This window comes from Haliaeetus leucocephalus, unplaced genomic scaffold (genome assembly GCF_000737465.1).
Source record: "Haliaeetus leucocephalus isolate CR32 unplaced genomic scaffold, Haliaeetus_leucocephalus-4.0 Scaffold173, whole genome shotgun sequence".
Classification (NCBI taxonomy): Eukaryota; Metazoa; Chordata; class Aves; order Accipitriformes; family Accipitridae; genus Haliaeetus; species Haliaeetus leucocephalus.
Genome location: NW_010972609.1, coordinates 892,446 through 908,559, shown reverse-complemented (window position 1 = coordinate 908,559; position 16,114 = coordinate 892,446). Strand labels below are relative to the sequence as shown.

Genomic DNA, 16,114 nt, shown 5'->3' with positions numbered 1-16,114 from the left:
TACAAACTACATAACCCCTTCAGAGATGGAAAAATCTATCTAAACAGCCTTTCTACTCCAGTGACAGTCAACATTAATGTTAATACATCCTAATCTATACGAAATGAATCTAGCTTTCATTTCAATCTCCCTTAAAGAAGGGAAAGAAAAAAAAAAAGCCAGTGCCTAAATGACAAGATCTCACACAGCTAGATTAGGTGCATTTAAATAGTTCACAGAGGATCCAGCCACCACACGTAGCCATCAGAGTATTTACCCATCGTGGGAATGTTTTGAATCCCATGTTTCCACTTCCAGTACACCAGCTAAAACATGAACAGCTGGATAAGGCAATTACAATTAACACAGAAAGCTGGAACTCTGCCTCACAGAACTCTAAACCGCTGCAAGTTATCCCAACTACTTTGCAAGAATATCATGTTGCAGGTCTTAAAATGGCAGCACTAGCCCATTTTGCGTTATTGGCTACCAGGCGAGACACGGGCAGTTTCCTTCACTTCAGAGCTGCCAAAGAGAAGCGTCTTGTCTCAATACTGAGGTTCTAACACCTTTGCGGGTGGAACGAGACTTATCTAGAGAAAACTACCTCGATCACAACCGAACACAGCAGTACACCTTCTGGAGACCCAACGGGCAAGTTCAAGCACCCAGAGCTGGGCCCACACTGTAAGAAAGAAGCAAAAGGACTAAAGAACTGAACAGCACTTCTGAAGAGGTTTGCGTGGGGTAGGGAGAAGAAATGGAAAAACAGTTGCAGAAAAATGAGACTTGGGGATGAATAATCCTAGTCTTTGATTCTTGGACAATAGGGGCCTACATAATTTCCAGCACTGAAGAACAACCAATTTGTTAGGTGTCCACTTGATTTCTATTAAAATATCTCAAAGAGACTCTACAAGTGCACAGGGAATTATGGGAACCAAATACCTACTCACAGACAAAACACATCTTAAATTCAATTCCCAATCTCTATGTTCTTTGTAAAAGCCAGCTCCATAATAGGCACAGTCAATAAAGCATATTCAGGTATAAAAAACTAACAAGAAACTTTAAGAAAATGCTTACAATAAATGTTTTGCTGGTCATTTAAAAACAGTTCTCTCTTTAATTTAGCAGTTAAAGTGAGTCATAATAACCCTCAGTGTAAATAGATATACCAAATATGCTGTTAACAACTTACAAGTCTGTCAGCAATGACTACTGCCTCACACAAATCTATCCAGTGCTGAAAAGCCAAGCCACAGGCTGATTCCATTAAAAGCAACAGCACTTGTTCGAAGCCTGTTAGAACAATTCTAAAAAGAATTACAATAAAAAAGATTTATACTGCAAATTAAAAAAGAAAAAGGATTCTTTGATTTTGCACCTTATGTTGCTTTAAAAGAAAATACAACATAGTTAATGCAGCACTTTGGTATCTGCCTCATAGACCTGCTTTTGGGAGTGAAGCATGAGCTTCACACATTTCCTCACCTCTTTTAGCATGTAGGCTGGCAACAAATACATCCAAGGTTACAACATTTTGTTATATGACATCAGTGCAAGTCCAAGCCGAGTCTTTATAAAAAGGCTTTTCTGCCATCTTTAATGCCAGTTCTTTAGCACTATTAAACTAGTAAATCATGGGTATTTCATGGTGAAGTTTATCTCTGCAATGACTTACTCTGCCCAGGATTGCCATGATTGTCTCTTAACTCTCTCCTTTATTCCAGTGAGCATCTAAACAACCATGATATTTGTCCAGAATCAACCCTTTTTCTTCCAGGTTGTAAATAAACTCTTCCATGATTTCTTTTTTATGTACATACATGCTTTTAAATTTTCTCTTCATCAGCAAATAAAGATACATTTAGCTACCTACTTTTATCCTATCACCCTATTTACTCAGTCTTGAAAAACCCCATTAAACTTTTGATGTATTTGCTAGGACAATTTTCAGTGCTCTGATCAGCAAAGCCTTCAGAGACCTTCAAAGTCCAACCCCACCCAGCACCCCATAACACATATAACCTAATAAGACTATCCAGGAGTTCCTATTTCGAAAACCGACAGGCAAAACTCTCACCATGGAGGAATAATCCTTTTGTACAAGTGAAAAATTTGCACCACAAGATGAGGAGAACTAGAAATCCAGCTCCCCAAATTACTGCCAGAATATAGGAAGCAAAAATGAAGTAATAGAGATAAAGCATCATTCTTCTCTATTGTTATATACAAGAGTCTCTGAAAAGATTCGTATCAGTGTTACAATAGGATATAAAATGTTATTTCTAATGTGATTGTTTTAAAGTATATTTCAGTTTCCTTATTAGATAAATTTGCTGAATCCCACAGTCGCAAGCCGTAGGAAATGCTTTGAATGCAGCGGAACACGACAAGGCAGGGTTTCCTTGGAAAGCCATCTTCTGTCATTACCTTCTCTCTCACAAGTCGCCTGCATAGTTGTACAATAACTTCAGAGGAGCACAGCAGCTCTCTGAGAGGGATGACCACCCGTTTACTGTGATCAAGTTTAGCATACCCATTAAACACAACTAGCAGGTGAATTTAGCTTTTCAGCATCACACAAATCGATTGCCAGTCTCAGAATAAGAAAAAGAAAACTGGCAATAAATAAAAAACCCCCATGTACACACACATGCAACTCCATGTTATAGTATTTCTCCTGCTTGTAAGATGCTTACACCTCCCAAAAAAAGGAAAAAAAAAAGAAAAGTGAAAAAAAAAGAAAAATAAAAATTCCAGGTATTAGATTACTTCTGCTGCAGCACTCAACAATAGGAATTTGTCAGTTATTTCTCCATTATTTAAAACCAACCCATCTGTTTTCCTTCACCTGTAATTTTGCAGGTTTGTAGCAACATCCCACAATTAAAAGAAATTGTATTTTCTCCCCTAAAATACCAGGCACAAGTACTGTTTTTCATATAGCTCCATTCTGGCAACCAGGTTTCCATAGTATCAAGAGACTAAAAAAAGCCAACAGGCTTCAGAGAAATTAATTTTAATATAATGTCTTCTGGAAATCTCCAAACTATACCTTAAAAAAGGCATTTATTTATGTAGTGTTATTAGTCCTAATACCTAACCTCAACACCCAAGAGCTAGAAATGGAAGAGTACTATTATTCTTGTATTACTTGAATGGAGGATAGACAGACGTCTGCAAGAGTGAAGACTGTCCATAGCTGTGCTTTATGCGAAACACTGGGTGGCCAAGATGGCTGGATGCCACTGGATGGCTTCTAGGTGGCCAAGAACTGGCTATTTATAATAAGCAGCTTATCTTTAAACAAATCTGCTATTTTTGAGGCTTTTGTAGTAGGAAGTTAGGGAAATATTGGTTTTCATATTCACAAGAAGTCAAAAAGCTCCCTGTGGATAGCTCCGCACTCCACACAGTCCCATGAACTTTGGCAGAATCCCTCAGAATTGAAATGTTAGCAAACGTCTCTTAAAAATACTGCGGCATCTAGGTCAAAATGCCTTAAAACTGATGATGGAGAACTGAAAGGACACAGAGCTAATTCTGACTGTTGCTGCCATTATCACCAAAATTCCTTCCAAACCCTCTTCTCAAAGAAACACAAAAATCAGTTCTCAGTATCAAATATGTACTTTTTTACATTTCTGGGAAATTGAATAAATACCACCATTTTCTCTTGCACCTTGGGATTTCGAGCCCAGTATACTCCTCATGTGGAATCAAGGTGAAAGGATAACGCTTCCCAGTTTTGCCCACAGACTGGTTCTGTACGTCTGACACCAGCAAAGTGATTTCATTTTTGTCTGCTTTTCAGTCTTATATTAAAGCATATTATTTGCTTAGGCGTGAGTAACTGAGCTCTTCTAAGAACCAAATTCTTTTTTTGTCTGCCCATTTCCATCTATGCTGAAAAGGTAACAGTCTTATTAATGTATTTTTAGAATTAAACAAGATTGGTCCATCGTTTTTATGATCACACTGAGCACATTTGGAATATCATCGCTTCCTACAGGTTAGAGGCTGCATTTAAACAGATAAAAAGAACAATTCAAAATAGTTGTCATTTTTCTACAGTGCTTTTGTGCAGATCCAAAGCACTTTGAAGGCACAGTAATTTCATTCAGCTGCCATCATCCACTAAAAAAATAAATTAACAAAAAACCCCTGCCAAACCCAAACTCTCACTCACAGAGTTCAAGTGGAAAGAAAGCAAAATACTTTTCCATCAAGTGAAAAATTAATCCACTGGGTCAGAGACTGCACAGATACACCAGACTTTCAACACTTGTACCAAAGCTGCTCTTTTTCCAGGACCCCATTGTCCCACTTCTCCAACACATCTGTAGTTACGCTTAAGCAGAAGAATTTCATAACCAAACCAGGAAGAAAGTTTCCTTTGGACTCTGACAACTTTCATTTTAAGAAGTGTCAGGGGGATGCTTGTGCTTAATAGACATCATTTACAGACATCACCAAGAGGATGATGACTAACTGGTAAACAGAAATTACCTTTTTCCTTTAACGGTTGGTTGAATCAAACTGTATCAATTAAATATACAGATTTAAAAATACTGGTGCCCAGTCTAGGTGTGCAAGATCTGCTGGACCTCACACTTGCAGGTTAGTGAGAGCCCTGCTACCCTTACAATAACCATGTACATATCCCCCGCCAAACTTTCAGTATATATTACATATATATATGTACACACACACATGCCAAAACATTGCAGTACTGTTGCAGTTTTGGTTGAATCCCTCATCATCAAAAAGATGCAAGAATATTGTTTGTAGAGTTGAACCAAAACCCGACCTAGACGCTGTCTAGGAACAGAACAGCTCAGCGTGCGCCGCAATGAGCTTGGCCGTTCTCCTGCTTGACGTGCAAAAGGGGCACGGGCAGGAGGAGCAGCCAAATTGGCAACAAAAAACCCTAATGCAAGACTGAACTAAGGCAGACCTTACTCTTTTGGTCCACCAAAAGGCCTAAGTATGAGAGGTAAAGACAGCATACAAAAATGTAAGAATAGTGTTTTTTCTGTCTTCCTCCTCCACACAATATCAGGGAGGCTCTTACTAAGTATTGCATGGAGCTGGTGTCCACACTTTTGGGAGGATATGAACAAACTTTCGCAAAACAACTGCAAAAAATTGCAATGTGATAATCTGTGTTACTGCAAAGACACTAACAAAGCCTCAGTTTATTTCCAAGAGAGAAAAAATATCATGGCCCCATGTAGCTGCCTGAAAAAAAAATAATTCAGATTTATAACTGGTGGCAGAAGCTAGCGAAGTTCTCACTAGAAATAAGAGAAAGGCCACAGGGTAATTAATGATTACCTAAGGATGGGAAGGTTTCTATGTTGCTAAAAGGATTTAAATCAGTAACAGATGCCTTCATAAACCCACTAATTCATCCAGCCATTGAATAAAAATATAAGACATAACATTGCTATGCTTGCCACAAATATTCATAATGACTATAGTCTAAGTTACAACAATAAAGTTAAAAGTTTGCTTTCCAGATCAGTCTTGAAGTTTGTGTAAAGTGTCACTGGAATAAAACAAAAATCTAACCTATTGCTAAATATGAACCTAAAGTTACTTGTGTGTGTATGTGTGTATTTTTTAAAAAAAAAATATTCCAGATATTTTAAATGTCTCCATAAATGCTTATTGCTACTCCCTACATCCAGTCAGAGGACAGGTATCTTTATCTATATAATGATAAAATAATGCTGTCTGTAATGAAATGATGTCTGTTTTCCGTCTACCACTACCTAAAGAAAAGTTTGTACTAGTAAATTCTATAAGCTCTTGAGGATAAAGAAATACAGGCAGTTACACTACAGACCATTTTGCATGTTTTAGTACAAGTACCAACTGAACTGTGTTGCAGCAAAATGATGAGATTTCTTCTGTTACCATCTCTGGTTTTGATCCTCAAATCAAACCTTGAATTTTGCCTTACTTTTTCCTTTTTCTTTTCTTTTTAATGGATAATACGCTGGTTTTATCTAGTTTACATTTTAACTGGAATGTAAATAAGCAGCCATTCTATTCTGAAGACAATAACATTTCCATTTATCTGGAAAAATAAGTGATTTTATGGCACAATAATGCCAACTGCAATGCCTCATTTAGAGAACAAATGGATTATTCTGGTAAAATACTGCAGAATTAGTTTCAATTTCTAAGTATTGATATTATAACATCGTTATTTGGTATGAGATGCTCTGTGGCAGATGAAAAATCCCCACACATCGCATCGTGCAACACCTGCAAAACAGCTGCACACTCATGGGTACAACAATAACAAATAGTTAATAATCCACTGGGTCTTAATTTAGTAAGATAGTCTATATCCTACTATACTACCACCCCCCAAACTATTCTGAGTTAAAAAAACTCTTCCACTTTAATGGATCTCTTTATTCAAAGATGGTTATACTTGCACACACCATCAAAGCAAATCTCAAAAGAAAACAGAACCCCAACTTAAACAATTTTTTAAGTCACATTTTAAGGCAGCACTCTCGGAACAGTAGTATTCAGTGGTTCCTCTATATATGTTCAGCTTGACTGCTACACTAAACAAAGGTAACAAAGGCTTAGGCACATAAAGATTATTCATAAATAGTAGATTTAGAGTCAGAGCTAATACATTTCTTTCTTGCAAATATTTCACATAACAAATCAAATCAACTTATGGTTCGATTTTTTCTGATCAAGCATTTACAAAGTCCAACAGGTGTACTATAGAAATCCAGCCACTCTGATGAATTAACAATGACCTACAATGGCTTCAGAATTGGTGTACACATTAATGATGGTTGTAGTTTTTTCAGTCTTCTAATGGAAACCATAATTTTTAGGTTGGATAGCACTTGCCCTAATATGTTGCTTTACTTTTATGTTTTTAATTGGGCAGATACCAAGATTCAAGAAAACATCAAGTAAAATAGTGAAAAATAGCAAATAGAGCAAGCTGTACAATCTCTCTCAGTTACAACAACCAAATCATAACCATACTCTGTTTCTGATTGTTTATCAAAGCTAAGAAAAATCACATGAATCGGCAACTGTTGAATTGCTTCTGAAAATCCACATATAATGACAGCTGTCTCTAGCTAACTGTTTCAGCTATAAAACTACTCATGCGCTTTTCCATTTTTTTTTCATGCATTTTATTTGTGCTCTGTCCAGAAAAGCCACTACACACATTACAATTTTTATCACAAAAAATATGACTGGGTTTGAAGCAAGGAGAAAAAACATACATTGACAGAAATTTCAGTGAAGAGCCTGTGAACACTATTTCCAAAAGCAAGTTTAACATTGATTTCTGAAGTCTCATGTTAATATTAATTGTACAGGTTGGACAAATCAGTATCACGTGGCTTTTCAGAAAACTTGACAAAAACTCAGTGAAATGATACTGTGCCAACTCTGTTCTAGCTGGTATCTATTCTGTTTACGTGCTGAAGCAAGACAACACCTTTGCTTCTTTTTCTGTATAGGTCTTTTATTTGTTCTGCTCAACACGCATCATCTTCAACGTTGAACTACTTCAGTACGCTCAGTAGCTCCTGTCAAAGTTCTACCCCCTTCAGAAGATCCAGGGACCATAATTACACATGAAGAAATGATGCCTTCCCTTCACCTACCTGCTTCCAAAGAAAGGATCTATCTTCCTGTCAAACCTGTCATTCCATAGTGAGGAGTAAGGGAAAAGGTTCCCCTTATCTCCATGACCCCAAGCCACCGAACCTCCTCGAGCAAGAGCGAAACATCTGCGCTCCCTTGCATTTTGTCTTCTGCCAAACTGGACTCCCACTTCCCTAAAGCCTGAAGCTTGCCGCAAGTGTTATAAATGGGACTAATTAGGATCCTAGTTGCCCATTAACTCTTTTATTATTCATGTGACATTTATGATAAATGCATTATATTACTTACAAATGGTTGAGGTGGCACTTACACACAGCAGCATAAACTTTAGAGTCATGGGAGAAATCATTTAACAATAAGACAGACTAACTACACCAGTTATGATAACCACTCACTGCAACGTATAGTACATTTAACTCTTCTCGGTTCAACACAACAAATGACCATTCCTACACACTCCAACACAAGCATGGCATTCCTACAAGTGCAGGTGGACCAGTCATTTATATTTCAACAGTAGTATCTTTTGCATTAGTGTAAATAGTTTCAAAGATGGCTTTCTGTAGCTAGACAGTATTGTGCACTGCACATGTAGTTCATGAAATAGAAAAAACCCTGCCTTTCTCCAACATAAAAGTCTTCAACTACAGCAAAGTTGTGATTTCTCAGGATTACCATGTCCTCTTAATTAAGTTGCAAAATTCAGAACAGAATAACCCCGATGAACATAAATTACACAGAAATAGATTTGATTTGCATGTAACAACTGCTTCTTTCAGAATGAATTACAAATACGCTGGACTGTGTAGAGTATGGATTAATGTCCTGATCCCGCAATGCATGTGCATGTTTAACTGCTCTTCTAAGCTAAGGCTAGGAGTAAATTGTCTAGACAATTACTTATAATTCTGCTTTCATTTGCCAGAAAACCAGCAAAGCTTTATGCAGAATCAGCTACCCGGACTTCTTGCATCCCTTCAGAGATGTTAAAAAAATCCATATGCACAGTTGCCATTCTGTAATCCTCTCCATTAAATTACACATTATTCACCATCAAATCTATCTGTGAAATCAGCCAGTACAGACTATTCATACTTCCTATAGATTAAAAGCCTAACAAGAAATGAACTTCTAAAAATAAAGCATTGTTTAAAAAACCCCACGTAACATCAATAATCATAGTTTAGAAAGCGTCCTTGCACAGAGTACCTATCAGTACAATTTGTAAGCTATTGTTTAACAGTTTGCTAAATGTTTATTTTTAAGTAAACAAAGAGTAAGAAAAATGTACTTTGAAGACACAGATAAAAATGGACATCTATTTACTTTAGAAGTCTGCAAAGCCTGTGCTTTCATTGTTACAATGTGAAGAAGTGGTGCAACTATTTAAAAATTCAATCACCATGGGAGTTCAATGCACACAACAAATAAAAGCTGCACATTCTATCCTCTCCCAAATGTAAAGGCCAGCTCTGCAGAAATAAATGTTGCAGCACCAGTAAATACTTTAACAAAACACATATGTGCCTGAAGAAGAAAAAATAAAATAAATCAATAGATCTTACAGACAAGACTTGGTCCATCCATCCTGAAAGACCTATTTTCAAATACCTAGTTTCATAGAATCACAGCATCACTTTGTTGGTCATGAAAAGGTGGCGGGGGGGGGAGAGGAAGAAAATCCCGAATCATGATTTTGTTGCAAACTGGCCAGTAACACTAAAAAGGAGTACCAACTATTTCAACAAAATCTAAAATACCAACCAAAAATCCTCAGAAATATAAAACGTGAAGACATTTTTAGTATGAACGAAGAGAGTGTTTCAATATACCCTTTTTATAAAGTAATTTATACTGCAATAACATTTGTTCCTTATTTTTTGTATGATTGTATTTACAGTGCACTGTTGGAAATATTTAATTTCAAGCCCCAGTAATTTGCTTTATTCTCCATGGTTTCTAAACAGCACTAGACCACTGATATTTCTGATTGCAGCTGCATAGGAAGTCATTAATTTGGGTGCCTCTGTAAAACCATTTAGAAGGCCACAGAATTGATAGCCTACAATAAATATTGAAATTAATCTAAACTTCAATTCAATAATGCAAAGAAGAATAAAAACTCGCAAATTTCTCTGATAGTGTATTCCCAAATAACAAAAAGAACAAACAGAAAATTCCCAGCCAACCTGAACACTGTTCTTTTAAACTGCTTTCCCAAATGCTGTGTGAAATTCTAAAATAGAGCAAGTGAAGTACATTATTGGTGTTAGTCCACTGAGCTTGCCGTTCAGAAGCATCACACACTTTTTCCAAAGTAAATTCTACAGAGGGAACATCACTATTTCCCCAACAGAGCGCTGAGAATCAAATTTCAGGATCTCCTACCTCGATCAAAAAGTCTCCAGTTCTCAGGCCAGCTTGCCATGCTACTCCCCCTTCATCCACAGATTCCAAGTACTGCAAAGCAGGAAAGGCTGGAGTTGGGGTGAATTCTTCAATTGGTGTGTCAGCTTTAAAAATAAACACCACATTAAAAAAAGAAAGTTATGGAGTGCTTGTGAATACCACTTGACTAAAGGCCCATTATTGGCCATTTAAATTGATGGTTAAAAAATGGTGGGTGCTAAAAGTAAGAGGACTCTGCCTCAGAGGATATCAAGATGCTGGGAACAGAGTGCAATCTCTCTGCAATAGCAATCCACAGGTCTTGAATTCAGAGAGAAAAATACATGCTTCGTTACTGACACAAACCAAATCAAGCTGTATGAGGCAATAGCTGGATTCTGAGTATTCCAGGATATTCAGTATTAGTTCAAGTAACCCTTTTGTATGCCTAGCAAAATGCTTGTAACTCTGGCAACATCCAACTAAAAATGAATTATGTACTGTAGCCAGGAGAGAGCATCTGGCCGAACTGGGGATATGGGGTGGGTGCGAAAGGACGAAAGAGATCGAACTGAATTTTTCCTCTACGTCTAGATGTATATTACAAAGAAGATTAACAGAAGAAATCACTTTTTAGGAAAGGAGGCACGGCAGGCCTTTTAACAGCCCTGTCTCTCTCTCTGTCACGTACACGTACAAGCAGAAAAGTCCTTGGGTCTTTCACCTGAGGCGCCCTCACTGTTACAGAGAAAATCTGGGGAAAATTGTTGGGCTTACCCAGAGGGAGTGACCTCTGCTCGAGGCACAGCCAACTCATGGCAATGGGTTAGCTAAAAGGTAGCGCTACCGGCTTTCCTAGAACAACTCCAAAGAATTTTTATTTAGCTAAAATTAGAAAAGCTTTTACAACACTGAAAATCTATGGTGGCACCGGTTTAGGGGAGGGGGAACGGGGAGAGCAAAAAACGATGTCCCAAGAATGAAGATATGGAATAATTTTCATGCTCAAGCAAGGCAAGGGAGAACCCATGTAAAATGAGGGGGAGCAAGAGATGGGACATACCATCATATATATTTTTTTTAAATACAAAAGGAGCAAACTGGACTGGAAGTTAAAAAGCAAAGCATTAAATAGAATGCTTTTTTTAACTCTTAAGAATGCCATTGTCATAGATTTTAGTCTACAGAAAAGTAACATGCAGTTTAACATATGAACAGCTTTTAAAATGAGCACACTACAGGCCATGCAACATACGTGCAGCTTCTGAAGATATAAAAAAAGATCATATTTTCATACTAAAACTGCACCAATGTCACCTTGCAGAAGATCCACACCTATTTAAACAAAATATCACTCTCTTGTCTATTTCTATTCGTAGACCTATTTAAATAGACTGACATTTGAAATAAAGAAGCAGGTTTTATAAGGAAAGCAGGTTTCCCATAGTTAGGTAAACTGCATAACAAAACAGATTAATGACAAAATATTACATATACCAACACAATAAAAATACAGACAAAACTTTCTCCCCCCAAAACGATTATACAGTGCTTCTCCTATGTAAAAATGCAAACTGCTTCAGACAGAAGCCGCTAAAATCCGTCTGAGTAGTATAGCATACAGAGAATCCTGTTGTCTAGCAACCAAGTGCACCAAGAATAATTCCTGCTTATATTCCGAGATGTATAAATTTCTTCATGCCAGTGCACATCACACACACACACACACACACAGAAGCACATACCTTTTGCCCCTCTGAGCACAAATCCAAATCCTTCATTGTCTTTTTTCTGCAGGACCACTGCCTTTTCTTCTATTATGCAGTCACTGTAGAGAGAATTCCGAGGATAGCGACCATTATTACATCCCTTCATCACCACTGTAGTAGCTGCTCCTCCAGTGTGCAGGTTCATCATCATCACAGCCCGTTAATCAAATAATATTGCAGTAACCAAGCATGGGAAAATATAGAACAAATAGTAGCGAGGGGAAGACAAAGACTAAGCTTAATGATAAAAGAGAACATGACAAAGCAACTTAAAGAGAATAAAAAAGGCAGAGAGGAAAAAGAAAGAAGAAGAAATCATGCATGGTGGTTTGTGTTCTATATGAATGACTGAATGAACATGTGATCATGTAATCTGTGGGCTAGCTAGGACTCTAAAAGGAAAAAAAGTAAGTGAACTGAATGACAGTATCATTAATAAACTCCTCAATCGTGGATGTACCAGATGCATCTTCTAGTGAAGCCAAAATGAAACCAACCAGAAGAAAAATGAGGCAGCATTTTAAATTTAAAGATAATAAATTATGATTTTATATTAGCTAACTAAAAGGCACAAATATATTCTGAAAGCTATGCCTTGCATCAAAAGCCCTTTTTCAATCCTATTGAATGTTGCATGCTGCAAGAATCCCACATGATCATCTGACAGCCTACAATGCTAACAACGTGCAGCTGCCTTGGCGTCATCAAGCACAAATTTCCACAGCATCGAGAATCTGCATAATTGAAATAGTAACAAGGCATGCACAATCAGGAAAACACATTTCTAAGGAATATTTCCCAGCTTCTGATAAGCAATTAATATTATAAAACAAGGAGATGGTGTAAAGGACTATTTATGTAAGCAGTATGTCCTTAAAGAGAAAGTAGCCTTCGGAATCTTACTGTCATTGGCTAAGAAAAAGTAGACGGTAGATGAAGAAAAATACATTAAATCCACATTAAAATGGGACCTTTCATATACAGAGAACGATCTGTAAAAGCCTTAAGTTGTTTAGTGTCTCTCATTAAACATTAGGTTACTAAAAATAAGCTCAAAGAAAAGAAAAGAAAAAAAAAGATTTTGAACGCTCTTTTAAGTATAAAACCATTACACAGCACAAGTTGCAAGACATTCTTCTGAATAAAGACAGGGTCAGGGGTTAAGTATTCATGAATTGTAAGCACTGCAAAACACACTGCTAGGTTGGCTTTAAAATACCTACAAAACTATTTAGGACAGAATGAAATAGGAGCAAGTTTTCTTTTCTTTTCTTAATTTTTTACTAGCCAACAATTGTTACCACTGGTCTTGTACAGAATCCGGTCACTAAAGCATTCGATACAATAAGAGACGGCATCTGCTTCAGTGCCATTAATAATCCGGAAGGGGAGGAGGAAACTCATCAAAGAAAAATTGGTGTGACCTTTTTATTTAAAGCTCTGCACAAAGACAAGGATGATGGTATCAGGACAGCAATGGACAGCCTCCAAACTCCAGATCTTTCATGTGTCACAGGCTATCCCTTTGGGGACTTTCCAACTCTAACTGAGGGACGCAACTTCATGTTACTGCTAAAGTGATGAGATTATGTCTTCCAAACTACAAAGTATTTAAACACCACACGTGAATTAAAACTACCACAGCGGTGACTTTCTCAGCTACAGATGATAAGTATCAACAGCTTTTGAATACTGTGTCTTATCTTACTATTATTTACTGTATAATTCAGACATTACCTTTTCTTACAACTAATACCCCTGCCATGGAAAGGCTATAATAAGAAAATGTATATTTCTCGAGAAAGCCAAATGCACTTCTGTTCAGGGCTATGGGTTTGGGATGGAATATGCAGCCCTCAGAGCCCACACTGTAGCGCCGAAGCCCTCCCTCAGTGTCCTGACGTCAGAGAAACTGCCTGAACCTACAAGCGTACCGGCTTATTTTCGTCATTTCACCACTCACATTTTCAAGGTGGGACCCCATACCTGTCCACTGAAGAGTCAACAGTAGAGCTGTCTCCAGCCTTTTGCTTAATACATGCTCAAACTGATAAAACCCATTTCCTTTAAGTATCCTTGTAAACAATTAATAAAAGTTAGAAGGTTACTTTTGACAACTTAATCATAGAAAGTGTTTGGTTCAAAGAACAGCCCCCCTCTCCCGTACCCAAATCCCACTCTCATCTCAATTCATTAATATCAAGAATTCAGAAGCCTGTTAGCTAGGCACCTCGTCAAACCTTGCTCTGATTCTTTCATTTTTGTTGACAAAACCAAACAAATTCATAATATCATTCCTTAAAAAGCTGAAGGCTGAAGTTCCAAAAGCAGTCCTCAGAAAACTCAGGATCAATTCACCTGATCAACATTAGGCATCTACACCTAAAAAAAAGGCATCTAGGGTACTTTCAGAGTCAGCTAATGAAATGAACAGGCATTTTCAAGTTACGCTCACGTCATCCTAATGTAGAGGTTTATGACTGTTCAGAATAATAGTAGAAAAACCACCTATGATTTTCTTTTCATGTGCAGCACATTTATTGCATAAACTACCTAGTTTTACACTTCAATTTAGACATTGAAAGTGGGAATACTAAATTGCCAAAATTTTACGAAGTTTTGTGTCTTACATGGAAGGAGGAGGCGAAAGGGAAGGGAAGAAGCGCAACATGAATTTTTGGTAACAAAATATACAAACTGATCTCTATTACTTGACAAATATCGCTTACTAATACACTGTTTCAGTCATGTTCTACATAATGAAAACTCCATCACAGCCTGTAAGGCAAAAATGTAGGTTTGAAAAAATCAGATGTGTAGCCATTTCTTTTTATTTATGTGCTAGGAGAAGGGGACCTGCAATAATCTTATGGCATGAGCAGTTTAAATTTGTTTAAAGCAATCACAGAAAGCAAACTGATTCTCTACACAGAGCCCAGTGCTGCAGAGCTAAGAGCTAGCAGCAGGAAAAGGATGGAAAACAAACATGCACACACAAATGAACCGAGAGAAGGGGGCAGAAGAGGGGAAAAGAAGTTTAACCTCTGACTGTTTGCCGTATCGCTTTTTGTTTGCTTTGCCACGACAGGGTTCCCTTATCTCAGTGTCAGACTGGACCTCTTCACTGAAGACATGCTGCAGGTCTGTTCACAGTCTACCTGGTCTTGGCAGGCAAAGCGGTGCCAAATGTAAAAGTAGGTCAAAATTTCTCACAATGAGCCTTCTTGGCAGCATTTCTTTGATCCTGAAGGTGGTGTAAATACTTAGCAACAGAATGCATATAGGGTATAGCTACCAGTGACAAATAAAGGTGACGTTACGTTACAAGCCCATTCAGAGGTCTGAGCTCAAGCAAGAGGAAGAGGCATTTCTTCACAGGTGCTTTGAGTAGTGTATGGCTCTAGATGAGGCTGAACAGTCCCTGCTATCTGTGATACGCCAAATTTCAATAGGTAAAATCCTTAAAGTCCATTTCTGTCCCATCTCAAACTGCAATTAAACAGTGTCCATTTCAGAGACGAGTTTGCAGAATATTGCTAGTTCCGTATTATGGTAATAAAATGAGTAATTTTAAAATCAATAGCTCATTACCTAAATAGGGCACACATTACTTTGACTTTGGGCTGTATAAGTCCAGGATTCATTGCCTACAAAGTTAAATGCAAAATACATCCTATCAAGTGCAGAATATTTCTGCATGAAGTACAATCTTAAATAGAAAAACTTCAGGCTAAAAAAAAGTCAATCTAAAATCACTTTTGCTTTATCCAAACACTAAATATTAGAAAATATACTTGTTCATCGGTTCATGTAGCTTCCCTAACACTTTAAGGCTCAAGAAGTGTGCAGAGGTCTTAGAATTTCCATAATTTTACAGACTTACCAATGGAGAAAGGGAAATGAAGAGATTTACCCATGGTCAGACAGACACCTGAGATTTGAATTCAGCACTGTTATGTTCAACATAACAACCATCATTTGTGTAGACTTGTCAAGACAGCAAGAATTTCTACTTTGCTAACAGCCCATTAAGACAATACTTGAGGAAGGAAGTAGAAATGTCAAGTCCTTCATAAAGATCTGTATGAAGAAAATAAAGGTTGAAGCACAGGTTCCTGATGGAGGCAAACCCATGAAACCTAGTTTCATTTCACAACTAGAATAACTACACCCTACCTTAAAGCATCACGTATTGCAAAAGTTGAAATACTAAATTGCAGAGGTGGAAACTATCAAGACCACTATCAAGAATATGTTTAGGCAAGTTTGTATCATGTGTATCGCTGCTGAATTCAATCTGAAAAACA

The 16,114-nt window shown here is 37.4% G+C and overlaps 1 protein-coding gene across 1 annotated transcript in view; it reads right to left on the bottom strand.

Moving 5' to 3' along the window:
- The window catches only part of SHANK2 (SH3 and multiple ankyrin repeat domains 2), a 314,299-nt gene that overhangs the window by 127,343 nt on the left and 170,842 nt on the right, over positions 1-16,114 (bottom strand). The window contains exons 14-15 of the mRNA XM_010563678.1: positions 11,784-11,866; positions 10,039-10,163 (exon numbers count right to left, since the gene is read on the bottom strand). Of these exons, the coding sequence (XP_010561980.1) occupies positions 10,039-10,163; positions 11,784-11,866 (208 nt within the window). The remainder of the gene's footprint in view (positions 1-10,038; positions 10,164-11,783; positions 11,867-16,114) is intronic.